We start from the raw sequence: 24129 nt of genomic DNA on the forward strand, positions 1-24129 counted from the left end.
CAGGAAGTCGTGCAAGATACCGGTGATGTCATAGCCAGATGCGCCGGAAGCTGCGCTTCACTAGCCACACGCGATGGTTCAATACCAATGTACCACGAGATATCGCTTCCGCCACATCCACGATACTGATGTCTAAACACGATCGTCCAAAGAACGCAGGTTCGAGTTCGGCGAGATGCGTCTTTGCATCCAAGAACACGATGAGGAATTCCTAAAGCTCAAGGGCTACTCACACGCTCAATACGGGTGCTAAGGGTGCTCGGCACATGTCTATCGCAACAGCTTGCGCATCATGGAGCAGCGCGAATTGATGTTGTATGCCTTTAGATGTGCTTTGCCTTGACCCGGTTCATGGACGGGGTGCTTATCAGATACGTACCTTGCCGCCGTCTGTTTATGTTTGGAGTAAGAAACATAGCACTGAAGCATTACTGACCTGCATAGTCATACACTTGCCTGTGGCATGACCTAACCTCGAAATCAAAGCTCAGCAGTGATCCCTAGCTCACAGCTTACAAGAAAGCGGATATCAGATCCCACATAAGCATCACGAAGATCGAGAGCTTCATTGCGCAATGCCAAAGGTCTGGAAAGGCCCCTCAAGCAACACACGATATCGATACGACTCGTCTTCTGAGCTCTGGATCACCACGCACGATGAAGATCGGCGACTGATTTTGGGAACACCATGCTTAAAGATCCATCAAGAGTCACTTGGCCCATGATGGTCGTGATAGAGCATTCGACTGACGTGACACACATTCGACCTGCCGAGAGCACAGAGGCCGAGACCGTTGTTGCTTACTGTGGTGAACTTTTGTGAATGTCCCATGCCCTGTTGGCATGCAGTGCAACAGATAAATGGGCCTTCGACTAACCCTATCTGCACTAGCCACTCCTGACAATGTTTACTCCCGCGGAAGATTTCCTGGCTTGCTTTTCGTCCCAGAAGAATTTCGTACCACAACCTTGGAACTCCAACATACTGTCCGTCTGCCTTCAGGGTTGGTCACACCGAAACTCTCAATCAAGACACGACATAAATTCGCTTATGCTATCTGGACTTCGAAACCCTAATTGCCAAAGCAACTCTTGGCCGTTGCTTCCTCCTGCAAGTGCTTGCCAGAAAGTGTGGGGATTCACCCTTTGCCAATTGCGTTGGAGTTATTGACACAACTGGCATCCTTGTCGCTCCACTGAAACATTTCTCTTGGTGCCACTAAACATGGCAGCCGAGCAGGGCTGCCCAGGATCTGAGGATGACGTTGCCTGCTCAGCTCGCATGTCCGTCTCGGCTTGGCGTCGACAGACCATCCATGAGGGATCATTACTAACATCTGAGCTTCTGGGCCACCACCTTTCCTAATCAACAAGAAACTTTTGCATTCTGAAATCGCATGTTCTTAAGATTTCGGTCTCCATACCAAGACGGATAGCCGCGCGATGAGTACTACCGTGATCTGCACCTGAGTGGCTACGGGCACGACTTCCTGTCCTTTTAATGCTTCGTACTGGACGAGCGGCTTAGCTTACAGCAACCTTGCACCATGTTGACCTCTAAACGGCCAAATTCTGACCGCGGTGAGAGTACAAATCGGTCAGACAGCAGACTGAGCGACGTCTTTTCCTCCTGAGGCTTACGATTGGAGAGTAAGCTCAGCTTATGATCATACAGTTTGTTTCCCGCTTGGTGAACGTTCTAGTCACGTACATACAATCACTACCAAGCACTTGGGATCCTTGTCTGGCGGCTCCGGCCATGCTCGCATACGGAGTCGCGACCGGCAAGATCACATCTAAAGACGCGTATGCGGATTCCAACATGCTGCAGGCCACTCCATTAACACTGCCAAGGAGCTCTGACGGTGCTGAGTCTACCCGAATGTTCCCAAACGCTCGGTATCGCCGCCTCTAACCCACATGCAGCATGCGTCCTGCTCCCTTTGATCAACCTACGACGTCTTGGCGCAGGTCACAATATCCTGCATCAACGCGGCCGTTTTCGTGCACGAACCTAATCTTTCACAAGTGGGTCCGGCAAGTTGGCGCATCCCGTCTCTAGAACGGCCAGCTGATCAAATCAAGGGCCGTTCAATCGTGAGCAAGAGTCGATTGGGCACAGATTACCTAAACTAGCACCGTGTCATACCATGTAGATTGACGGGTGGCTTTCTCTCCACAGCATGGACGCGTGGATGTATAAAGCAAACCGCCCTTGAACGTTTCGTTGATATCCCGTCTCATTTGTAACTTCACTACAACCACCAGGATGGTCAAGTCCGGGCTCATTGCAGCTTTCGCTGCTTACGCACACGTCGCTCAAGCAGCATGCCCTTTCATGGAAGCCGATGCTCGCGATGTACCTGCCAGTCACCCTCAGATCAAGCGAGCCGATGGCTCGTATAGCGTGCCCTCGAACACGGATGAGTTCATGGCACAGTTCGAAGTCAATGACACCGATGTTTACATGACCTCGAACACCGGAACACCCATTGAAGATCAAGAAAGCCTAAGCGCAGGCGAGAGAGGACCTACGCTTTTGGAAGACTTCATCTTCCGTGAGAAAATCATGCACTTCGGTACGGTTTTTCCAAGAGCGTGAGCTTGCAAACGCTAACTGATTACTTAGATCACGAGAGAGTCCCGGAGCGCGCTGTTCATGCACGAGGAGCTGGTGCTCATGGTGTCTTCACGAGCTACGGCGATTGGTCAAATATCACAGGTGCCTCTTTCTTGAGTACACCAGACAAAGAGACCCCTGTCTTCATTCGATTCTCGACCGTTGCTGGTAGTCGTGGATCAGCCGATACCGTGCGCGATGTACACGGTTTTGCTGTCCGTTTCTACACAGATGAGGGCAATTTTGGTAAGCTCGATAAGTACTCTGGTCTTGCAAAATAATATACTGACTGGAAAACAGATGTTGTAGGCAACAACATTCCCGTCTTCTTCATCCAGGATGCCATCAAGTTCCCAGACCTCATCCACGCCGTCAAGCCCAGGCCAGACAGCGAGATTCCGCAAGCTGCCACCGCCCATGACAGTGCTTGGGACTTCTTCAGTCAGCAACCTTCTTCCATGCACACTCTCTTCTGGGCCATGAGCGGTCACGGCACAATTCGCTCCTTCAGACACACGGATGGATGGGGCGTGCACACCTTCCGTTTCGTCACCGACGAAGGCAAGACCAAGCTCGTCAAGTTCAGGTTCAGGACTCTGCAGGGCAAAGCATCACTACTGTGGGAGGAGGCCCAAGTCACCGCAGGAATGAACGCCGACTTCAACCGCCAGGACCTATTCGAGAGCATCGAGAATGGAATGTTCCCTGAATGGGTCTTCGAGGCTCAGATTTTCGAAGAAGATGACCAGTTGCGCTGGGGTTTCGACGTTCTCGACCCCACCAAGATCGTTCCTGAGGACATTGTTCCTTTCACACCCCTCGGCAAGCTCACACTGAACCGTAACCCTCGCAACTATTTTGCCGAAACTGAGCAGATCATGTTCCAGGTTGGACACGTAGTCCGTGGTATTGACTTCACTGAGGACCCATTGCTGCAGGGCCGCCTTTTCTCCTACCTGGACACCCAGCTTAACCGCCACAATGGTCCCAACTTCGAGCAGCTACCCATCAACCAGCCTCGTGTCCCTGTCCACAACAACCAACGTGATGGAGCCGCTCAGATGTACATCCCGCTCAACACCGCAGCATACAGCCCCAACACTCTCAACTCTGGATCGCCCAAGCAAGCAACACAAAAAGAGGGCCGTGGTTTCTTCACTGCGCCAAACCGCTCCACTGGAGGACGTCTTGTACGTGCCGTCTCGTCCACCTTTGCCGACGTCTGGTCGCAGCCACGATTGTTCTTCAACTCGCTCCTGCCTGTCGAGCAACAGTTTGTTATCAATGCTATGCGCTTTGAGACCTCGCAACTTAAGAGCGATGTTGTCAAGAACAATGTCCTCATTCAGCTCAACCGTGTCAGCCACGATGTTGCAGTCCGCGTCGCCGAGGCTATTGGCATGACTGCACCTGAAGCCGATGACACCTATTACCACGACAACACCACGACTGGTGTCAGTGTTGCCGAATCACCTCTTCTGAAGATCGACGGCCTCAAGGTGGGCTTCTTGACATCCAACTCGGCTAGCGGCGACACAGCTTCGAGTCTCAAGGCTGCTCTCAAGGACGTTAATGTCGGCTTCGTCGTTGTTGCTGAGCACCTTGGCGATGGCATTGATCAGACCTACTCTGCAACTTCCGCCGTTCAATTCGATGCTATTGTCGTTGATGGTAGCGCCAGCGCTCTCTTCGCAGCTCCTGGAAGCCTGGCAAACAGCAACGCAACTGCCTCCAACACTACTTCCAGTTGGCGCTCAACCCTCTTCCCCGCGGGTCGCCCTCTACAGATTGTGCAAGATGGCTACAAATGGGGCAAGCCTGTCGGTGTCGTTGGATCTGGTAGCCAGGTCTTCTCCGCTGCCGGTGTTCAGGCCGGTACCCCAGGTGTGTATGCATTTGGCACAAACGGCACGGCATCCATTGTGGATCAGCTGTCCGAGGGCCTAAAGACATTCAAGTTCTTGGACCGATACCCTCTGGACAACTAAAAACAGTATGTCTAGCACATGATACTTATGTATGAATATTCTCCTGTATATTCTGAACACATACAAACGCAATTTTACCAATGTACTCGCACCCGCACATTCATTAGCTCAGCCTCAGATCGATACCTAATTTTGCTGCACTGACAACAAATCAATTTCGGCATAGCGGCGTCGTGGTACTTCTCCTCGCCGTAAGATCATCGAGCGCGACGCGCGGAGCACGAAGTTCTGTAAACACCACAGGTCTCAATCAGAAAGCACGGAAACCAATGGAGTTAAATGGCGCAGTCGTGGCGCGGACCGCCACAGCCGAAGGCTCACCGCTGATTGGCCGAAACGATTTGACACCCCGTTTTACGGCTCAAGTGATGCCGGTCACCTATCGTATCGTTAGAAATTCGCAGCGTCAGCGGATACTCGGCCTAGATTGCGTAACGGCGCATCTTCATTCTGTGGCTATTGAAAACCATGAAAACGCTGTCAGCCTGCATGAAACCATGCGTGTCTCCCCTTCCAAGACTGATCTCACCCACATGCTGTGGCTGTGACATTGCCCAAACTGGATCACTCGCAACTTCACCTACTTGCTCAGCACTGGATCGAACAGCGGCCAAGTCTGCGCATCTGGCGTTATAGTATTCGAAAGCCAAGCTCGAATCTCAAGGTCGTTACTAGACGCACTTCGACAGCTACCATGGCTACTATCAAGCGACACCACTCGCTTCTTCACCGACACCACAGCGACCGCTCAAAGGAACAAGTCGGGCCTCCGCCAAATATTTTCGATGGAACAGATGCCGTCATTGCACACAAGAAAGTAGCAGTATCTCGGGTAGTCGAAGCATACGACGCACTACGAGCAGAGAACCGGAGCAACTCACCAACTGCGGAACAATCGACACCTGAGGATCCATTCGCCTTTGAGTCATTAGTCGTTTCACTTCCCAACGGTGAGGTCCGCACGTTCAAGTACTTCCTCCGCAAATGGGACCACAACCAACATCCAGACCCTGAGTTCGAAGAAGCAATATCATCCTGGCGGCCACAGTTCGAAGAAGCAGCACTCAACCATTTCTTCCGGCGAATAGCCCTATGGAACGAATCTGAAGAGATCATGCTTGCGGCAAAGCAGCAGAAGGCGATGAACCTGAAAAACGGGAGGAGGAGAGACCGAGCGACTTCGATAAGCAAGATGTGGTCGAAGGAACGAGGGCGGTCTACCGAACATGAGGGGAGTCTGAGAGATGAGCTAAAGCAGGTTACGACAAGGGAGGGACTGGCACAGCTACTCTGGACGCTCTTGAACGACCAGACGGACCCCTTGTGCCCCGAGCTGTTCGAGCTGTGTAAGGAAGCTGTGAAGGCCAAGTATAGCATTCATACTATTGGCGGAACGCAGTAGCTGCATGGCTGGCAGCCTGCGCGGCTTTTTGTGGAGTATGATTTTGTACATAGCATATGGGGGTGCTCAACCTAGACCATGTTTGAGAGCTTAAATACTGCAACGAGATTAATAGAACTGCATCTTCCTTTGACAAGAGTGCTATTGTTACGAGTGAAGCGATTATTATCAGCGGATGTGTTCCTTCCCAAGATGTGGGGCTGACTCGGCGGTGACATTACCGCTATCCGACCCGAAGGAGCTCCGATAGGTACGGTTCCTCCACAGCTAACAGCTACGGTGTAGCTCTCAATGAAGCTCTGCAACCCTCATACCCACATCATTCGACAGACACGATGCCATTCCTCACTATCAGCGGCAAGAAGATCCACTACGCAGACCTGAAGCCTGAAGGCAAGGATGTGCTCGAGACCTTCATCTTCATGCATGGCCTTGGGTCATCGCAGAACTATTACCATGCAGTTGTTGAAAGACTGCGAGCGAACGGTTTCCGATGCATAATTTTCGACAATACTGGTGCTGGCAGGTCACCATACACCGGTGAACAGTCGAGCATCCAAAGTCTTGGGGACGACGTGATTGGCATTCTGGATGCGCTTAACGTGTCAAAAGCAATCGTTGTAGGCCACAGCATGGGAGGGTATGTGTAACAACACTATAAGAGCAAGTCTGCGATACTGACTCTACGCAGCATCGTGGCGGCTCATCTTGCAGCCGAGCGCAGCGATCGGGTCGTTGCTGCAATTCTGATTGGTCCTGTATACCCCAACGAGGGTGTTGTACCGGTATTCGAGAAACGTATCGAGGCCGTCCAAAAGGATGGCATGCAGCCCATGGCAGACACCGTCCCTCAAAGTGCGGTAGGATCCAAGGCCTCTCCTCTGGCATCAGCGTTCATTCGAGAGCTCCTCCTTGGTCAAGACCCCGCCGGCTACTGCTCCAACTGCCGCGTTATTATCAATGCCAAACCGCCTAGCTACAGCAAGGTCAACATCCCAGTCTTGATCCTGGCTGGCGAGGAGGATAAGAGTGCACCACTCGAAGGTTGCAAGAAGATGTTCGAGGAGATGGGTACAAGCGAAAAGAGGCTAGAGGTCATAAAGGGCATCGGTCACTGGCACTGCCTCGAAGCATTCGAGGATGTAGCTAAGCTGATCGAGGGGTTCTATCACGAGATTCAGTGAGGTGTTTTTCACCAAATCGAGAGTCGAGACGTGCAGTCGTGTTCGGTACACTCAAATACTTAGCGTGATTCAAGCCTCAGGCCGGCAAATTCGGAGTTGTCGCCGCTTGCGTGGTGGCGCAAACGATTTGGTATTGTCCTCGTGACAAGATCATTGGTGGCGTGCCTGTTCCCGATCAGCTGCATATGAAACCTTGGCGCATGTGTGTTCCACCACGGCGTCTGCAGCGGATGTCCACTGTGCAGCAAATGCAGGGGTCTCGACTGCTTCTCGCGCCAACTTGAGCAGGACCCTGAAAATTCTCATTTTGGTTGTGGCTCTGCCGTCTTCAACATTTCGGTTACAACCCACGATGTCGTGCGTTGCCGCTTCATTGGATTTTGACACTGAGTCTTGACACGTCCCGGCAAGTCTTGGCCAGATACAGGCAGGTGATCTTGGTCCAATGCCGCTATCGATGGCGTTCTCACATATGATTCGGTCCCTCCCGCTAACCGTACCCACCATGGAGCGCGAGGCTGCAATTCGACATGCCTCGAACCTTGTCCACTCACGAAGGTCGTCACAGGTGCGGCCAAGTGATCTTTGTTGCTGTTTTTGGCCCTTCGATAAGGGACCGCATCCATGACCATATTCGCATGTGAAAATGGACGACATCATACGTCATCCCACTCGTTCAGCAAACATCCACGGGGTTGACATATTTGGTGCATCTGTTGTTGTCCGTTCCCACCGTCAAGAGCCTTGACAACCATTCTCCAGTTTTATTCCGGCACTAAACCCCTCGGGATTCTAGTTCTACAACCCCGGAAGTCCAATTTGAGGCGGTGAACTCAGGCTTCAAAACCCGCCCACTACCCAACCGCATTTCTGCATGTTCTGCGCGCGCTTTTGGTTGTAGGCAGCATCTAGGCCAATCAAAGTGCGAGATCTACGTTTTCTGTCGGTTGACTTTCTTTACATCTCGGCTAGCCGCTCTGCAACTGACCGCGCCGGTTCACTCGATAGCGCTGCGGGTTTCATAGCCTGCATCATCTGATTTACCTGCGTTTGCATATCATCCTTGTATTTCGACTTTTTATTGCAACTCACTTTGCGTTCTTTGTGCTTGGAGATCGATTCTTTTCAGCTTCGCATTCGCACTGGTTGCTGGTGAGGCCCCTTTCGCGGATACCTTCCTGATCAGACGCAGCACTGACGAAGCTAAAGGATGCCGAAATAACTATATCCATCAACAATTCCAACAACTGATTCAAATTTCGATTACTACGTCACGGCCCACTACTTGTCACCGCCTCTTTATGGATCGACAATGAATCGAAAAGATAGTGAATTCGTAGAATCCTTTCTCTCAAACCCCTCAAAGGAACAAACAACATCCTTGCACAGAAGCAACACCGCACCTCATCGCCGTCGTACGGCGGAGGCAGTTCCAGGCTCGATTGAGACTTCGGATACCGTCAACATGTCTACACGCCGACCGGCTTCTGAGAAGCGGCCGCGACCATCAAATCATAGATCAGCCTCATCGTCGGAAAACTCCACCACCAGATCGCGATCGAAAGGCCGTGGCCATGATTCAAAACTATCTTCCCGTCGTACTTCTTGTACCATCGTGGACCCTGCTAGGCCAGCTCGCCATTACAGAGTGAAGAGCTCTCACACAACATCACCCGCGAGCCAGGATGTCGACGATGTACTCGCCCTCCACTTCCGCAGTTGTAGTCTATTTTCAAACCCATCCTACCAGACCAACTCTGCCCTCCCGAGTCCGACACTGTCTCACCAAGACAACTTCGGATTTCCAAGCGCGGTGTCACGTTTCAGTATGGATGACATGGCTATGGTCGAGGAACATGTCTCACTGCAAGAAACTGAGAGCGCACGTGTTCCGGTCCCAGCTACCACCACGCATTGGATCTCGCCTAGCACCCGGAAGCGCGACTACGAAAGGATTGACAAACAAAACACTGGTTTCCGAGGCCTAGTCAGGCGAGTGGTTCCACGCTGTGTATCAGGTCCACCAGAGAGATTCTACGAAAAAGATCAGTCGGACGCTGGATCCGTTCGACGCTACAGACTGGACGTCATCGAAAGTCACATCAACGAGAAGGAGATCACACGACTCCCCACCCAGAGTTCGCAGTTGCAGAGACCCAAGCTGAAGTCACGATGGACCTGCTTCTGAGCACAAACGCACACATGAGAAACGGCAGCACACACTTTTTGCATATTTGCGCGGCATTACGATACCCACGGCATTTGCGCTTGTTGGATTTTAAGCACTATACCTACTTAGAGCCTGGATTTATTGGTCTTTGGTCTTGCATAGCACAGCGTGACGTTAATTTTAGTAGATATTTAGAAGATAGTTGAGACCGTAGGAAAGTACGAGAGAATCTACAACTTCTCACGATACAAAACAAGATCGTATCTTGTACGACGATGGCGACGCGTTCGATGAGCCAGTGCTCAGTGTCCAGATATACCTTCTACATGCAGCCACTAGCATCATGGCTCATCAGAAAATCCAACTCACCCATACAAGTCACAGGCGCCAGAACAGCGCAGGCAGAAGGAAGAGGTATCTTTGGTATGGCAATATATTGTTTCCTTCATTCGTGTTGCTCATAACTTTGCCTCCTCCTTGACTGTGCCAACCTTCAGCTTCGGTCCGTACTTCTTGAGGACGCTCTCGTTGTGGTACTGTTCAAGATGTGTTAGCAAGCATCCCTTCCACAGCGTAACATTTCAGGACTCGAATAGCGACTTTGTCACTCAGCACAGCACCAACGCGCTCAGTTCGCAAGGATCAATGTCGTTCCAACATACCTTCCAGAACTGCTTGCTCGCATCCTTTCCACCCACTCTCTTCAAGATCTTCGCGCCACCAGGGTGCTCGTCTACAAAGCTATCCAGCTTGTACACATCCTTGTCCACAATAATGTACAGCCCCTTCTCGACTGTGTTGTGCTCGGCGACTTGCTTCGTTGTGAGTTGCTCGGACATTGTGATCGTGTGAGGCGGCTCAGCGCAAGGAGTATCGGGATCGGCTCGGTTATTGACTGATGGAGCGGTAGGTATACGTGGAAGGTGCGAACGGTGCAAGGTGTATCAGGCTGGATGTTTGAGTGTTTGGTACGGTGGGTATGGGGAAGTCTGGGGCAGTACGGAGGTATGTGTTTGTTCGGGTCGCGGCTCGGTGTTTGAATGGCGTGGAGCGATGGCGTCGTGCCGAGGTTGTTTCGTGAGAAGGGGTCAGCGAAGAAGCGGGATGGGTGATTGGTGGCCGCAGTTGCCTATTATTGAACCATTATTCGGCCACACCAACTCTCCACACTTAGACTATCACCAATACCAGATTGGGAGTCTGAACTTCATCGACTATAGTTTGGAGGCCTTCGTATGGGTCCAAGAGCTGGCGGGCCAGAAGGAGGCACCGAGAGTACCTTCAGTGAGTGTCAAGGGCATCTGACCACGATGCTCTGCGAGCCCCGTGGCTTTCTTGTGAACTGCATCCATATCCATAAAATGGAAGCACCACTCTCATGCTCTGAAAACCTTAACGGCGGCTTCTACTTCGGATTGGATGCTCCTCATCTGAGTGAACAGATGGGTTGGTTTACCAGCAAGCAAAGTATGGTTCGCGTTCAAATGCTCATAGTCCAATCCATGGGTAAGATGAGGTGTTTCGCACATTATGGCCTTTTCGAGAGTTCGCTCCTCTCTACGAAAACAAGATCGTTTTTCATCCTTCATTTATCTGTGTACAGCTTCAAGTTAAGCAGATCATTCTTAGTCTAATTTTGATCAGCAAATTTGCAGCCACAAAAAGGCATCCTGGATCGAAACATATCATCGAAGGACAACTACTTCACGGCAGAAGAAAACGTTATCTCGAGATACACAGCATCACCACGTCAGACCGTTATCACTGAGATCGAACGGCGAGGGCGAAACGTGATATTGAACCACGTTTTCGGCGACGATTTAGTCACTTGGTACGAGCACATCATGATGATCTCAGAAACAATCTGCTTCGAACGCAGGCTGATTGATTTCAGGATGCCGGTTCTCGTAGATCGTGCGCGACTTCCTCTCCTCAACTCAGAACATGCTACTACCCTGCCTGTGCCCGGTTCCTCCTACACTGACCGAAAAAGAAATTGCGTTATTCGCAGCAAGATATCTTTGCTTGCAAGACATGCGTTCACCAACCGACAAACAACTAAATAAGTGAAACAAAGCGCGCGCACAAAGCCACCAACACAAAGCAGAACGAAAACAAAATGTAACATCTTCAAAGATGGGCACGTGTCAAAGACATGGTTCGAACGACTAACAATTGCGTTTTGGCAAACGATTGCGCATCAAACGTAACGTCACGTACATTACAACCGTGAATCATGGAGAGTTCGCTCCTGCAATCCAGGCTGTCATCGCAGATACACTAAATACCTACACACAAGTACTGGGCATTACACCCTACCTCTACTATCGGCAATTCGTCATTAGTCATTCCTACGTACCGATACCACGTAGTGGAGATCGCCACGAAGAGGTCAGCGGTAGACGTTTCTGAGACCCCTTTGATTCGACTCCCGCCCCGTTCTACCGCCCCGTCAGTACAGTCGAGCATCTCGTCAAGCACTACCTCAACGCTCAGATGTGCTACATTCTCCTCTCGTCATGCCAGACCTGTGCTTTCCCCCTCCGCACCCGGCACACACGTTGCAGTCACGCCGAACTGCACGGCTTCGATCCGCTCTCCTGTCCCAACCGGATGAAGAGACGCCGACAAAGTAACACTGGAGTATGTGGCAAGTGTAGTCACAGGAAGGGGAGTTTGGGCTGTCTTCCAAGCAACATATCATGCGAGGATGAGGACTCAGACGAGCAGACGAACATGTTAGGAGTCGTGAAGAGCGAGGCTGCACGATTGAGGAGTGAGAGGAAGAGAAGGAGGCTCATGATGAAGAGGCGCGTGCAGCAGAGAATGTGAAGTTTACGGTGTTGGTGAGCATAGGATGGTCAAATTTAGATTCAACCACTTAAGATAAGCCTTAATCTTGCTATGCATTTCCAGTGATCTTCTTCTCTTCCTCCAAGACCTGCAGCAATCTCCTTGTGATTTTGTCCCGCTCAGCAACATCAACCGTACCATATGCCTCTTTAGCTTCCCAGAATATCTTCTTCTCCCACCCATCTCCTACGTTCGGCGTCCCTGCATTCGCCCAGCAATCTTGCACCGTACCGCCGATGTTCTTGAAAAACCCCTCAAGGCCTGCTGGACCTCCGCCTGCATGATAGCTCTTGAATGGTCCCGCGACCGCCCATCTCGGTCCCATTGAAGTTTGGACAATTTGGTCCAATTCTTCTACAGACACCACACCCTGGTCAACGAGATGGACAGCTTCGCGGAGCAATGCGAAGGCTAGCCTGTTTGCTACAAAGCCAGTTGACTCTTTCTTGATATGAATAGGCACCCGACCCCTTGCGCGCCAAAACTCTTGTGTCCGCTTGATGACGTCTTCCGACGTCTCTGGCGAGGGTACAAGCTCCAGGAGTGGCATGATATGCGGCGGGTTGTAAGGATGTACTACCAGCACGCGACTCGTGTCCTGCATCTTGCATATTTGCTGAGAAGCTGGGATGCCAGATGTCGAGCTCCATAGTAGAGTGTCTTTGGGTGCGTATTTTTCTACTTCAGCCCAGAGGTTCAGTTTGAAGGAGGCGTTTTCTGGTCCTGACTCTTGAATGATTGAGGCATTTTCAACAGCTTCATGGAGCGAGGATGCGATCTTTACGTCAGAGAAAGATGGGGAAGAGGATTGGTCCTGGTCTTTGAAGAACTTTGGCAGGTTCTCTTGCACATATTGAGCGGCATCTGAGCGTGTGTCGTAGATTGTAAGTTGCGATGGGCTCGCAAGGTGGGTGAGATGGAAGGCGGCGAAGGAAAGCCCAATAGTTCCAGTGCCAATCAAGGTGATATTGGTTTCCGTATCGTGTTTCAATGTTCCTGACATGATGAGTGATGGTGGTTGATATACAAGGGTGTCCCGAAGTGGGTAGCTCTCGGGAGCAGCTTCTAAACCCCGCCTGTCCGCCTGCAAGCTCCCGCCATCCCCGCACGACAACCGACTCGAACATCGCGAACCGACGTACTGGTGGCGCCGAGGAAACATCATGGATTATTTGATCGTGAGCATGCAAGTTTTTGTACTCATTCTCTACGCGCTGAATAGCTCCGGTGTTAATTCGACCTGATTGCTCGGTTTGTGATTGCCTCTTTCATCGCAGCATCGTTGAATTTAAACACATCTACATCATATAGCTCTTCGTCATCTGTCAAGATGGTCGTATTCAAGTCACGACAGCCACCGATCGACTGTAAGCGTGTTGAAAAATTCCATCTCGAATTCTCTGGACTGACTAAGTACAGTACCTACCGAATTGACAGACTGGGACTGGTTGTTCGATTCTTCACACTCGCCTCTGAACAAGTACCCTCCAAATGAACTTGCTGGCTTTCAGAATGCTGTAACAAAAGAGCGTGTCGACTGGGCAGATGTTAAAAAGTATTCAACCTACATCGCTACGGCGCTGGTGAAGAAGTATGGTCTCAAGACCGGCGAAACAGTGTCGCTCTTCGGCCAAAACACCGTTTGGTACCCAGTCGCTATGTTCGCAGGCCTACGTGTTGGTGCAAAAATCAGTGGTGCAAGTCCAGCGTACAATGTCGAAGAGATGACCTTCGCGCTGAAGACCGCGGATTCAAAGTTCCTTCTTACGACGCCTGGCAGCATGGAGGTTGCATCTGCAAGTGCGAAAGCCGCTGGACTGCCGCGATCTAACGTGTTCCTGCTTGAAGGCGAGCTTCCAGGTTACACTACCGTCCAGGAGCTCATTAGGATTGGAAAGTCATACGGCGAGAACGGCCAGACTCCAGCATTTAAGATCCCTGTAGGCAAGAAGAACAAGGATGTATGTGGTTTCCTCTCATTCTCAAGCGGCACCACTGGACTCCCCAAGGCCGTCATGATCTCCCACCAGAACGTTATCGCCCAATGTCTCCAGATTCAGCAAATTACCCCTGAAACTCAGAAGAAGATCATGGCAGTCCTACCCTTGTTCCACATTACTGGCTTAGTTCACCAAATGCACCTACCCATCCTCCTCAACGCGGAGGTAATCATGCTTCCTCAATTTACCATGGAAGGCATGCTCAACACAATCTGTGAATACAAACTCAGCGAACTTCTCCTCGTGCCACCCATCCTCATTCGCCTCGTCCGCGATTCCATCGTCGACAAGTACGACCTCAGCCACGTAACACGCTTCTCATCGGGCGCCGCGCCCTTATCCGAGGAAATCATCCTGCTCTTGCAAAAGAAGTTTCCGAACACAGGCTTCAAACAAGGCTACGGCATGACAGAATCCTGCTCCTGCATCACCGCCCATCCTCCAGAAAAGTTCTCCTACAAGTACGCCAACAGCGGCGGCGCAATCGTCGCCTCAACCGAAGTCAAAATCATCAAACCGGACGGCACCGAAGCTGGGCTCAATGAAGACGGCGAAGTGCTCGCCCGCGGCCCACAAGTCGTCATGGGCTACCTCAACAACCCCAAAGCGACAGCTGAAACCTTCGACGCAAATGGCTTCCTGCACACGGGCGACCAGGGCAGCATCGATGAGGAGAACATGATCCACATCAGCGACCGCATCAAGGAGCTCATCAAAGTTAAGGGCATTGGTGTTGCGCCGGCCGAGCTGGAGGATCTGCTCCTGGGGCATCCGAAGGTCGAGGATGTTGCCGTCATGAGCGTGCCTGATGAGTATAGCGGGGAGTTGCCGAAGGCGTATATTGCGCTTAAGCCGAATATTGAGGAGAGCGTGGCGGTGGGGAAGGAGATTCTTGCGTATGTGAAGGAAAAGAAGGTTAGATATAAGTGGTTGAATCAGGTTGAGTTTGTGAGTCTGCTGAAATGTGCGATTGTGAGTGATGCATCTGCTGACATTGTTTGACTAGATTAAGGAAATCCCGAAGTCGCCTTCTGGTAAGATCTTGAGGAGGGTGTTGAGAGACAAAGAGAAGGCTGGCAAGTTTGGACTGGTAGTCAAAGACGAGGCGAAGGCAAAGTTGTAAATGCGGCTGGTGCACTGAAGGACTCCAGTGGTTCAGTTTGCTTTTGGTGGTCGCCAGACTTCCCGTTTCCGTCCTGCCATTGTACATTTGGTGGTCGAGGTGGGGTGGTTCGGCTGTAGCAAAACTTTACGTGACCCCACATCGTCACCTCTGCGTCCCCGAACTACGATGAAACCCAAAGCAAATGCAACCTCATGTTTTTATTTGCTATATAGTTTTATCCCATTGGTTCAGCTTCCATCAAACAACACCACTGGTTTTGTAGTGTAGGCGCACCCGATCACATTAATCCGCATCAGATAACTAATCCTCAATAGGTAGCGGTTATCACTCCGGATTCTGATCACCTCAGTATCTTCCGGCAACCCCGGTTCGATTCCGGGCAAGACCTCTCTTTTTGCTCCCTACAACAAACTCCATGAGTGGTGACAAAACGCAATACCTGTGTCTGTCAGAGCATACGCTGCTGCCGACTCTGTCTGGAAGCCTTGCTTTCATTATTTTTTCATCGCCCAATATTCACTGTCGGTCTTGCACCGTCGATGCCCACTCTGAAGTCTGCTGTGAATGCAATGCTTTCAATGGTATACATAGATATGACATGGGTCGTTTCGGACCTCCGTCTTGCTTTTTGCAAATGCCAATCATCCTCAAGGGTGCCTTTCCCGTTCGCCAAACGCCTCGCAATATGAATCTCCCTCTTGTCTCTCCATTTAAATGCCTCTGGCCTCCAGGATGACCTCTGCGCGATGGAACCGTGAGTACTGATCTTCGATCGCGTGGTTGTTTCCTGATCCTGGTCTTGTGCTCTCTATAGCCCATCTCTCCAGCCACCTCAAATGACCCATCGGTAACTGGCATAGCGACCAGCAGTTTCCGACTTTCTTATGATCTTGACGACAGCACCGCGCTTCAACCCCAAGTACTTCGCGACCGGATCTGTAGACTGAATCCTGGGGAGCTGTGTGGCCTTGAGACGGTACCTCTTGAGTAGCTGTTGCTTCTCCTCTTCACTAAGAAGAACATGCTTGGGGACCAACTCGTGCTTTGTGATGTTGACCAGCAGATCTTGCTCGACAAAGACCTCGACGCCGCCCTTGGGGCCCTCGCTCATGGTGGCTGAGCCGCGCAGCAAACGGATGGCCATGCCGGTCATGGGCTTGACGGTGACCATGATACCGGAGTAGAAGGCGCCATTAACCAAGTGTTGCATGTAGTCGCGCAGCTGCTTCAGACCGACATTCTCGTCGCTGTTGAACTCGACCCATATGGTGCCGATCTGTGGTCGTGGTTCGGGGTCCTTCTTTGTAGGCGGCATGGTATATTTGGTAAGCATCTCCTCGCCAGGCTGGCAGGAAAAGTTGAGGCGCGAGCGGCTGCCATCATGTTAGCATGAGCGCTCTATTGATTGTATATCGTGGTCGCATACTCGGGCTCGCCGTCTGCGCGGCCGTATCTACTCGCGAACTCATCCAGTGTCATGTTCATGTCGTCCTCGAGAACTTGGTAGCCCTTGATCATGTCAGCGCCCTTGTTCGTAGCTGGGGCAGGCGCCGGCGCATCCTACTCGGTCGTTCATCATCTCCTTGGTTGTGCGCCAGACCCTCCACATGCGGATCAAGTTCGCGCTCGGCTGCTTCTCGTCGGACATGGCGGCGGCGGCGGCTCTCTGACGGGAAAGGGGGGTTTGGGGGGGGGGGGGGGGATGAGAGGTTCGGGGTGGTTGCAGCTGCGACAGCTCGGACAGGCCTCTCTATCCAAGACGCGAAAAAGATCAAAGGCCGCCCGCGAGACCACATTGCTTGGCGCGCCGCTCGCGCTTTTCCGTTAACGCTCTAGCCTCCGCTGACCGATGCCCCGCTATTGGAAGCTCTCGAAGCTCCATCAACCGGCGAACATGACATCTTCAAACCAAATACCGGACCTCAGAACACTCCTCGGATCCGGCCGTGGAGGAGGACTCAGAGGACGAGGGCGTGGTAGAGGCGGTCCTGGGAGCTCCAGCGACGAAGTCAGAGACAATGCAGTCAAAGGAACTGATCAGGACGCTGCGGGGAGCAGGGTGAGCTGTGTAGAGCTGGGCTATCTGCATGATCCATATGCAAAGCTCTTTGCAACACAACCCTCGACGAGGAGACTTCCATTACTAAACAGAGGTATATCACGTGGATTTTACCTTGCTTGCATCGCTAACCAACGCAGGCTCCTATGTCCGCACCTCCGCAATCGACATACTCGTCACCAAGTTCCTCCTCACATATCCTTCCTCTGCGAAACAGATAGTGTCGCTCGGTGCTGGCACTGACACACGATTCTTTCGCCTCCTCGACGCCTACCCTGACGCCCGTCTAATCTACCACGAGATCGACTTCCCAACCAATACTTTACCCAAGATCGCATGCATACAGAGAGCACCAGTGCTATATCGCAAACTACTTCAGATACCCAGGACATCGAGTTCATACCATTCAGCGACATACAACATACATGCGCTCGACCTGCGCTCCTTGGCTACCCCTTCAGACGATGCGCCGCTGCCAGAGCTGCCCAACCTCGACCCTACTATACCCACCTTAATACTCTCAGAGATGTGTCTCGTGTACCTACAACCTCAGACAGTCCAGTCTATCATATCGACCTTTACCACACACTACCTCGAACCTACCACACCCGCGTCCATCATACTCTACGAACCAATACTACCACGGGATGCCTTTGGCAGGACCATGATCTCGAATCTACAAACTCGAAACATACACCTCCCTACGCTCACCTCATACCCGGAGCTTGGCGATCAGCGTGCACGATTGAGCGGGTACGGCTTCAAGGACGGCGCGAAAGCGGCAGACACGAACTTCATTTGGAAGCATTGGATAAGCGAGGACGAGAAGGAGCGTGTCGGTAGTCTGGAGATGCTAGATGAGCTAGAGGAACTAGAGCTCTTACTCAAACATTACTGTTTTGCCTGGGGTTGGAGAGATGGAGAGAGCGATATATTTTCAAAGGCTTGGGCTGCTGTTCAAGAGCAGGCGTAGATTGGCATCAAGCCCAGACGCACTGTACCATAGCGAATAACAAGTTTACTCACAAACAACCTAACTTGAACTCTAGCGAAGAAGACGAAGAAGATGGAGTGTGACACGTGCACCCGCGACAAGAGACAGCTCGACCCGGGGCGCGCTAAGGGCCCACTTGCCGTTCGCATCGTGCCTGCCCTTTCACGATCAACAATCACCAACTTCACTGCAAACAAGAATTAACCCCGGCAGCACACCCTGCCCTGGCCGCCTGCTGTGCTCGAGACATGTCGTAAACTTACATCGACCTCTGCCCAGCGGTTTACACGATCTGGCCGCTTTATCTGCTTTGCGACGAGTCAACAAACAACAAAGACAGCAACAAAATGGCATTCGGCAGGGCCAACCAACCGAGCTTCAACCTCTTCACTGGGGTTGAGGAGTCGCCGCCGCCGCCCGAGCCTCTGCGACAGACCTTTCGTACCACCATGCGCGCCTCGACGGCACCAAATGCGCCGCACACTGTCGTTCCTGACAACCCCGTCAACGAAGATCTGCGCGCGCAGCTGAACACACTACGATACGAGCTTGAGACTGCAAAACAAGAGAAAGCGATGCTCAAGCTGGAGCTCGACCAGGAAATCAGAGATACACAAAGTCGCGCCGAAGCCGACTTTCGCAAAGCACAGCAGGCAGAAGCAGCGAATGCTCAGACAGCGAAGAAACACGAGGCGCTCTCTAAGGAGCTGTCTGAGGTGCGAACACGGGCCGAGAATGAACGACGAGACCTTGAGAGACGGCTGCGGCAAAGCCAGGAGAAGGCCCAGTCATTACAAGAGGACTATGACGAGGCCAAGGAAGACCTAGCGACATCACAGCGGCAGAACGATCACAAGTATAACAACCTGCAGACAGAGCACCAACGGCTGAAAGACAGTGTGGAGGACATACAAACGGACTTGGTGTCGAAAGTCAATGCGCTGCAGGCGGCGCAGAAGAAGCTGGGAGAGAGGGAAGAGGAGGTCGGACAGCTCGAGGCAGAGGTGCTGCGACTAAAGGCTATTACAGGAGACGCTGAGACCTTGACCATCATCAAAAGGGAGCTCTCGGACCAGGTTGCGCACATCCAGAAGCTAGAGGCTTTGACGAGAGAGCAGAATGCGGAACTCAGGAACTTTCGCAAGCAGCACAAAGCCATTGAGGTTGTTGAAGAGGAGAAGAGATCACTCCAGACGAAGCTGCGTATGATGGACGATCTGCAAAGACAACTAGGCGAGGCCGAGATGAGGAAGCAAGTCCTCGAGGAAGAGCGTGACTCGTGGACATCGTATCTTGAGTCTGAGGGCAACGAAGATGGCGAGCTACAATTCGAGACGCCTGCAGATCTTGCGCGGGCTTTTATCCAGGAGCGGATAGACAAGACGGATCTTCTGAACAAGCTGGGCGAGATCAAGCCCGAGCTCACTGTCAAGGAGGCCAATATTCAAGCGTTGGAGGATGAGAAGGCCAAATTGCAAGCTGAGATCCAGCAACTGAAGAGCTCTGTGACGACGAATAGCGCGCCCAACGCAAAGGAGGCACAAGCTCGTGCCAGGCTCGAACGTCAAAAGGCATTGGTAACAAAAGAGGTCGAATTCCTGCGCGCCCAAGTCAAAGCTTTCGACGACGAAGAACGCGAAATGCAATCCGACTCCTACGACGCAGCAAAGTCGCAACGAATTCAAGAACTCGAAGCCCTCGTCGACGAACACCGCAAAGAACTCGACACCCTCCAAAAAGAATTCAACAGCATCGAAAAACTCACACCCACACCCACCACAGGACAAAAGCGCCCCCTCGAGACCGACGAAAACGACGAGCGCGTCGGCGAACTACGCCGCAAAAACCGCCAACTGACCGACGACCTGGGCGCCTTGCAGAAGAAAATGAAGCTCATCGAAACAGAATACAAAGCGCAACACTCGCAACTCAAGAAACTCAAAGAATCCTCCCGCACCCGCGTCCTTGAATTGAGAAGCAACCCCACCGCCGACGCCGAAGCGCTTAAGCTCTCCACCGTCCGTACTCTGCGCGACGCAAACGCCCAGCTCCTCGCCCAGCTCGAGAGAGCTCAAACCCCGCCCAAAACCGTACCGTTCTCTACTTTCGAAGCTGCGCAGGACGAGATGGAAGAATTGCGGCACTCGCTCGCCTCGTCTGAAAAGAAACAAACACGCCTCAAACAAATCTGGGCCGCCAAATCCCTCGAGTTCCGGGAAGCCGTTGCTTCCATCTTGGGCTGGAAACTGGATTTCATGCCCAACGGACGAGTTAAGGTGACGAGTATGTTTAAGCCGGCGGACGACGAGGACGAGAATAGTATTGTGTTTGATGGGGAGAACGGGACGATGAAGGTTTCGGGTGGAGAGCAGAGTGTGTTTGCGGGCGAGATTCGGGATCAGATCGTTTATTGGGTGGAGGGGAGGAAGGAGATTCCATGTTTTCTGGCGGCGTTGACGTTGGAGTTTTGGGAGAGGGGGCCGGGGGCGGAGATGACTATGAAGCTGTAGGCTGATGTGGATGTCGATATAGCAGAGTCGGGCGTTACAGAACGCTTGGACGGCTTCGAGTGAGGTCTATGAAGGTGAAGTGCATATATGCCTGCTCAGACTTACGATGCAATATACCAAGATACGACATGTCCTTTAACCTTCACCCCCCCCCCCCCCTACTCATTCTCTCCATGTCATTTCCTCACGGACACAATCGCAGTTCACTAACATCAGATCATACCTAACCTCCTCATCTCTCCCTCCAACTCCGCCTCCCTCATACTCTCCCAGCTCCCACTCCTTACCCTCCCATACCCGCGTCCAGTCCTCACCCACTCGCTCGTCCTCTCATACCGCCCAAACCGGTCTCCTCCAAACCTGTCCATCCTCCCCATATCCATCCTCGCCATTTCCGTTCCCTCACTCACGACGCCTCTTCGCTGCCATACTCTCTCCCTGCCACTGCCTCGGCTATCGCCCGGGCGAAACCACCATAAGTATCCGAATATCCATAGCCAGAGGAAGATGCCCAGAGTGAGGATGTCGTAGAACACGAGTGTGAATGTTGCGGCTGTGAACCAGTGTGGCCATTTGGAGATGGGCTCGGGGGCGGCGGTGTCGAATGGTGTTGCGGCAGCATCTTGCTCGTCATCGGTCAAGGTGTCTTCGTCGTCGCTGCGCCCTGAGGCAGTGGTTGGGCGGGGTGTAGGGTTTGGCAGGGTGATCACAACTGTCGTGGTTGGAAGGCAGGTGGCGCTTGTCGTGCCGTTTAAGGCGGTGGTGACGGTCGAGTCAGCCGCCGCTGTATGTACAGGCGTGGACGTAAGTGAGGTGAGTAATGTTGTTCGAGAGGTGGTAGCCGAGCTGAGAGTTTCGCTGCTGGTATTGAGCAGTGGTTCTGGTGGAGGTGGTTCAAGGACGGCGCCTTCGATGGTGCCCTTGTCCAGGACGAAGCTTTGAGGCAGCGCTTCTGCGACGACAGCGCAAATCAAGTAACAAGCGAGTGTGTGACCCAGCATTGCGGGTGCTGGTGCCATTCGAAGCGAGCGTGTAACGCGTTGGCTTTGTAGGGACGAGTGTGGGAAGGCGTGAAACAGCTACCTTTACTGATAACGAGAGTGGTAATTGTTGAAGCTTTTGCAATTGCGAAAGGAATGGAGAAGGCAGACGTTCGACATGAGGCAGGAGGGCTTCAGGGCAGCAACTTAGTGTCGTTGGTTTTGGAAGTTGCGGACCGGCGTAATTGGGGAAGGAGTGAAGGTGACTGCGAAAAGCGCGTAGGTGAACGTGAAGATTTGAAATGTGCACAATCTGCTATTATGCCTAGCAGACGTAGAATAGTAATGAAACGTTCTATGTACAAACCAAGTGGTATCGCCAAACTCCAGAATCTGCTATGTGGAGTGCTATTTTGATTCAAATCAGCGCAGCGTAATTCATTTCTCTTGCACATTAGTGTTCAGTTATCCCTGTCCCAGGGCAACGCGAAAGTGCCTGTCCAATCCTCAACCTCTTTCCTCAGCTCAAGAATATCCGTGATGTCGTCGCCCTCGCCAACGTATTCCTTGAATGCTGCGACGCTTCCGGGGTTCTTACGGCCAGTCTCCTCAGCCTTCTTCTTCGCATCGTTGTCCAGCTTTTGTGTGATACCAACAGCGCGGTGGACAACATCAGCGACACGCTTGAAGTCCTCAGGCTGGAAACCACGAGTAGTCATGGCAGGTGTGCCCATGCGCAGACCGCCGGGCTTGAGGGCAGACTTGTCACCAGGAACAGTGTTCTTGTTCGATGCAACACCGACAAGCTCGAGAACGCGCTCAACTCGCGCGCCATCAACACCGCGGTCCTTCAAGTCAATGAGCACAAGGTGGTTGTCGGTGCCACCGCTGACAAGGTTGTAGCCCAGACCGCCGTTCTCCTTGCTGTCACCGAGGCGCTTGGCGAAAGCTTGAGCGTTATCAAGGACTGCCTGCTGATATTCCTTGAACTCTTTGCTCTGCGCTTGTTGAAGGGCTACAGCCAGAGCTGTGATAGTGTGATTGTGGGGTCCTCCCTGGTGACCAGGGAAAACAGACGAGTTGATCGGTCCCTCGAGATCGTACATCTCCTTGTTGCCCTTCTTGTCGACGCGTCTCACGCCTTTGCGGAAGAAGATCATAGCACCTCGAGGGCCACGCAAAGACTTGTGGGTGGTTGTTGTGACGATATCGGAGTGGGGGAAGGGCGAGGGCATGACACCGGCGGCGACGGGACCTGAGATGTGAGCCATATCAGAGAGGAGATATGCGCCGACTTCATCCGCAAGTTTGCGCATGCGCTCGTACTCAATCAAGCGGCTGTACGCCGATGTACCAGCTACAATGACCTTGGGGCGGTAGAGGTGTGCCAGCTCGGCCATCTTCTCGTAGTCGATAATTCCGGTCTTCTCGTCCAGCCTGTATGGAAGGGTCTCGAAGTACTTGGAGATAGCGGAGATCTTCTTGCCGGGGATCTGGTAACCGTGCGACAAGTGGCCGCCGTGGGGGAGATCGAGAGCGAGAATGCGGTCATGGACGTTCATAACGGCGGAATAGGCGTAGAGGTTGGCGGGAGAGCCAGAAAGAGCTGAGCGGATGCTAGTCAGCTACAGACGTGTTTACACTCCAAGACAACTCACGCTGGACGTTGACACCCCATTCCTCGGGGCTGAGATTGAAGGCCTTGAGCGCACGCTCCTGGCAAAGGCGCTCTGCCTGGTCGATGTACTCGTTGCCTCCGTAGTATCGCTGGCCCGGGTACCCTTCCGAGTACTTGTCTACGTGATGATGTGAGCTTCGTTGGTTGCGCGTGATGCGTGACACATACTCTGCATAACACTGCCGAGAGCCTCGAGAACAGCTTGCGATGTGAAGTTCTCGGAAGGAATCAAGTTAATGAAGTGCTTCTGACGCTTCTTCTCCTACAAGACGACCGCGGGTAAGCTTCAATCGCATACTGGAGCTTGGTGGCGTGAGTCGTACCTGCTCGATGATGTTGTAGACAGTCGGGTCGGCGTCCTCAAGGTCCTGGGAGAGCACCTGAGGAATTGTCAATCAATTGCTCATTCTATATCTCTATCAGATCAAGTACCTTCTGCTGTGCCTCTAGTGAGGTTGCGTATTCCCGCCATTGTCGCTGCACTATTCTTGGGTGGTTTGTGGCAGCTGTGCGGCGAGCGAGCTGGCTCAGAGGCGCTCTGCATACAGATCTGAGGGATGCCATT

General features: G+C 52.4%; 12 protein-coding genes across 12 annotated transcripts; 7 read left to right on the plus strand and 5 right to left on the minus strand.

Moving 5' to 3' along the window:
* Nucleotides 1-2092: 2092 nt before the first annotated feature.
* On the plus strand, nucleotides 2093-4854 carry BU25DRAFT_191611 (catalase-domain-containing protein). The gene is made up of 3 exons (XM_033701005.1): nucleotides 2093-2579; nucleotides 2630-2866; nucleotides 2921-4854. The coding sequence occupies exons 1-3, from the start codon at nucleotides 2270-2272 to the stop codon at nucleotides 4606-4608; spliced, it is 2235 nt and encodes a 744-aa protein (XP_033565776.1). The 5' UTR covers nucleotides 2093-2269; the 3' UTR covers nucleotides 4609-4854.
* A 1-nt stretch (nucleotide 4855) lies between these two features.
* BU25DRAFT_191612 (uncharacterized protein) lies at nucleotides 4856-6178 on the plus strand. Its single transcript, XM_033701006.1, has one exon. It carries the CDS (start codon nucleotides 5303-5305, stop codon nucleotides 6008-6010), a length of 708 nt encoding a protein of 235 aa, XP_033565777.1. The 5' UTR covers nucleotides 4856-5302; the 3' UTR covers nucleotides 6011-6178.
* A 167-nt stretch (nucleotides 6179-6345) lies between these two features.
* Nucleotides 6346-7194, plus strand: BU25DRAFT_332870 (alpha/beta-hydrolase; the record flags this gene model as incomplete). Its single annotated transcript, XM_033702460.1, has 2 exons — nucleotides 6346-6650; nucleotides 6702-7194. 2 exons carry the CDS (start codon nucleotides 6346-6348, stop codon nucleotides 7192-7194), a joined length of 798 nt encoding a protein of 265 aa, XP_033565778.1.
* A 1113-nt stretch (nucleotides 7195-8307) lies between these two features.
* BU25DRAFT_407239 (uncharacterized protein) lies at nucleotides 8308-9794 on the plus strand. The gene is made up of 2 exons (XM_033705485.1): nucleotides 8308-8346; nucleotides 8404-9794. The coding sequence occupies exon 2, from the start codon at nucleotides 8507-8509 to the stop codon at nucleotides 9380-9382; it is 876 nt and encodes a 291-aa protein (XP_033565779.1). The 5' UTR covers nucleotides 8308-8346; nucleotides 8404-8506; the 3' UTR covers nucleotides 9383-9794.
* Nucleotides 9795-9822: 28 nt separating this feature from the next.
* Nucleotides 9823-10396, minus strand: BU25DRAFT_437326 (cytochrome b5; the record flags this gene model as incomplete). The annotated part of the gene is made up of 2 exons (XM_033709000.1): nucleotides 10027-10396; nucleotides 9823-9900 (listed from the first exon to the last, which is right to left on the minus strand). The coding sequence occupies exons 1-2, from the start codon at nucleotides 10201-10203 to the stop codon at nucleotides 9823-9825; spliced, it is 255 nt and encodes an 84-aa protein (XP_033565780.1). The 5' UTR covers nucleotides 10204-10396.
* A 1870-nt stretch (nucleotides 10397-12266) lies between these two features.
* Nucleotides 12267-13229, minus strand: BU25DRAFT_385013 (uncharacterized protein; the record flags this gene model as incomplete). Its single annotated transcript, XM_033704351.1, has 1 exon — nucleotides 12267-13229. The coding sequence occupies exon 1, from the start codon at nucleotides 13218-13220 to the stop codon at nucleotides 12267-12269; it is 954 nt and encodes a 317-aa protein (XP_033565781.1). The 5' UTR covers nucleotides 13221-13229.
* A 318-nt stretch (nucleotides 13230-13547) lies between these two features.
* On the plus strand, nucleotides 13548-15444 carry BU25DRAFT_385016 (4-coumarate-CoA ligase 2; the record flags this gene model as incomplete). The annotated part of the gene is made up of 3 exons (XM_033704352.1): nucleotides 13548-13584; nucleotides 13637-15165; nucleotides 15224-15444. 3 exons carry the CDS (start codon nucleotides 13548-13550, stop codon nucleotides 15338-15340), a joined length of 1683 nt encoding a protein of 560 aa, XP_033565782.1. The 3' UTR covers nucleotides 15341-15444.
* Nucleotides 15445-15657: 213 nt separating this feature from the next.
* On the plus strand, nucleotides 15658-16127 carry BU25DRAFT_191822 (uncharacterized protein). Its single transcript, XM_033701008.1, has one exon. The coding sequence runs from the start codon at nucleotides 15759-15761 to the stop codon at nucleotides 16077-16079; it is 321 nt and encodes a 106-aa protein (XP_033565783.1). The 5' UTR covers nucleotides 15658-15758; the 3' UTR covers nucleotides 16080-16127.
* Nucleotides 15837-17031, minus strand: BU25DRAFT_360021 (RPB5 subunit of DNA-directed RNA polymerase). Its single transcript, XM_033703661.1, has 3 exons — nucleotides 16908-17031; nucleotides 16770-16852; nucleotides 15837-16716 (listed from the first exon to the last, which is right to left on the minus strand). Exons 1-3 carry the CDS (start codon nucleotides 16989-16991, stop codon nucleotides 16176-16178), a joined length of 708 nt encoding a protein of 235 aa, XP_033565784.1. The 5' UTR covers nucleotides 16992-17031; the 3' UTR covers nucleotides 15837-16175.
* A 206-nt stretch (nucleotides 17032-17237) lies between these two features.
* Nucleotides 17238-18425, plus strand: BU25DRAFT_445700 (leucine carboxyl methyltransferase; the record flags this gene model as incomplete). Its single annotated transcript, XM_033709450.1, has 2 exons — nucleotides 17238-17496; nucleotides 17543-18425. The coding sequence occupies 2 exons, from the start codon at nucleotides 17238-17240 to the stop codon at nucleotides 18373-18375; spliced, it is 1092 nt and encodes a 363-aa protein (XP_033565785.1). The 3' UTR covers nucleotides 18376-18425.
* A 2693-nt stretch (nucleotides 18426-21118) lies between these two features.
* Nucleotides 21119-21907, minus strand: BU25DRAFT_455035 (uncharacterized protein; the record flags this gene model as incomplete). Its single annotated transcript, XM_033709918.1, has 1 exon — nucleotides 21119-21907. The coding sequence occupies one exon, from the start codon at nucleotides 21905-21907 to the stop codon at nucleotides 21119-21121; it is 789 nt and encodes a 262-aa protein (XP_033565786.1).
* A 440-nt stretch (nucleotides 21908-22347) lies between these two features.
* Nucleotides 22348-24128, minus strand: BU25DRAFT_332230 (SHMT-domain-containing protein; the record flags this gene model as incomplete). The annotated part of the gene is made up of 5 exons (XM_033702429.1): nucleotides 22348-23492; nucleotides 23545-23682; nucleotides 23733-23826; nucleotides 23888-23944; nucleotides 23997-24128. 5 exons carry the CDS (start codon nucleotides 24126-24128, stop codon nucleotides 22348-22350), a joined length of 1566 nt encoding a protein of 521 aa, XP_033565787.1.
* Between the last annotated feature and the right edge of the window lies 1 nt (nucleotide 24129).

This window comes from Macroventuria anomochaeta (assembly GCF_010093625.1).
Source record: "Macroventuria anomochaeta strain CBS 525.71 unplaced genomic scaffold BU25scaffold_4, whole genome shotgun sequence".
Classification (NCBI taxonomy): Eukaryota; Fungi; Ascomycota; class Dothideomycetes; order Pleosporales; family Didymellaceae; genus Macroventuria; species Macroventuria anomochaeta.

Bases quoted from the DNA above. Each gene is read 5' to 3' on its own strand.
- BU25DRAFT_191611 (XM_033701005.1), top strand. From the start codon at position 2,270: ATGGTCAAGTCCGGGCTCATTGCAGCTTTCGCTGCTTACGCACACGTC. The intron at 2,580-2,629 runs GTACGGTTTTTC...CTGATTACTTAG, and splicing joins TGAGAAAATCATGCACTTCG to ATCACGAGAGAGTCCCGGAG. The intron at 2,867-2,920 runs GTAAGCTCGATA...ACTGGAAAACAG, and splicing joins CACAGATGAGGGCAATTTTG to ATGTTGTAGGCAACAACATT.
- BU25DRAFT_191612 (XM_033701006.1), top strand. From the start codon at position 5,303: ATGGCTACTATCAAGCGACACCACTCGCTTCTTCACCGACACCACAGC.
- BU25DRAFT_407239 (XM_033705485.1), top strand. From the start codon at position 8,507: ATGAATCGAAAAGATAGTGAATTCGTAGAATCCTTTCTCTCAAACCCC.
- BU25DRAFT_191822 (XM_033701008.1), top strand. From the start codon at position 15,759: ATGAGTGGTGACAAAACGCAATACCTGTGTCTGTCAGAGCATACGCTG.
- BU25DRAFT_360021 (XM_033703661.1), bottom strand. From the start codon at position 16,991: ATGTCCGACGAGAAGCAGCCGAGCGCGAACTTGATCCGCATGTGGAGG. The intron at 16,853-16,907 runs GTAGGATGCGCC...GACATGATCAAG, and splicing joins AGGAGATGATGAACGACCGA to GGCTACCAAGTTCTCGAGGA. The intron at 16,717-16,769 runs GTATGCGACCAC...ACATGATGGCAG, and splicing joins CGCGCAGACGGCGAGCCCGA to CCGCTCGCGCCTCAACTTTT.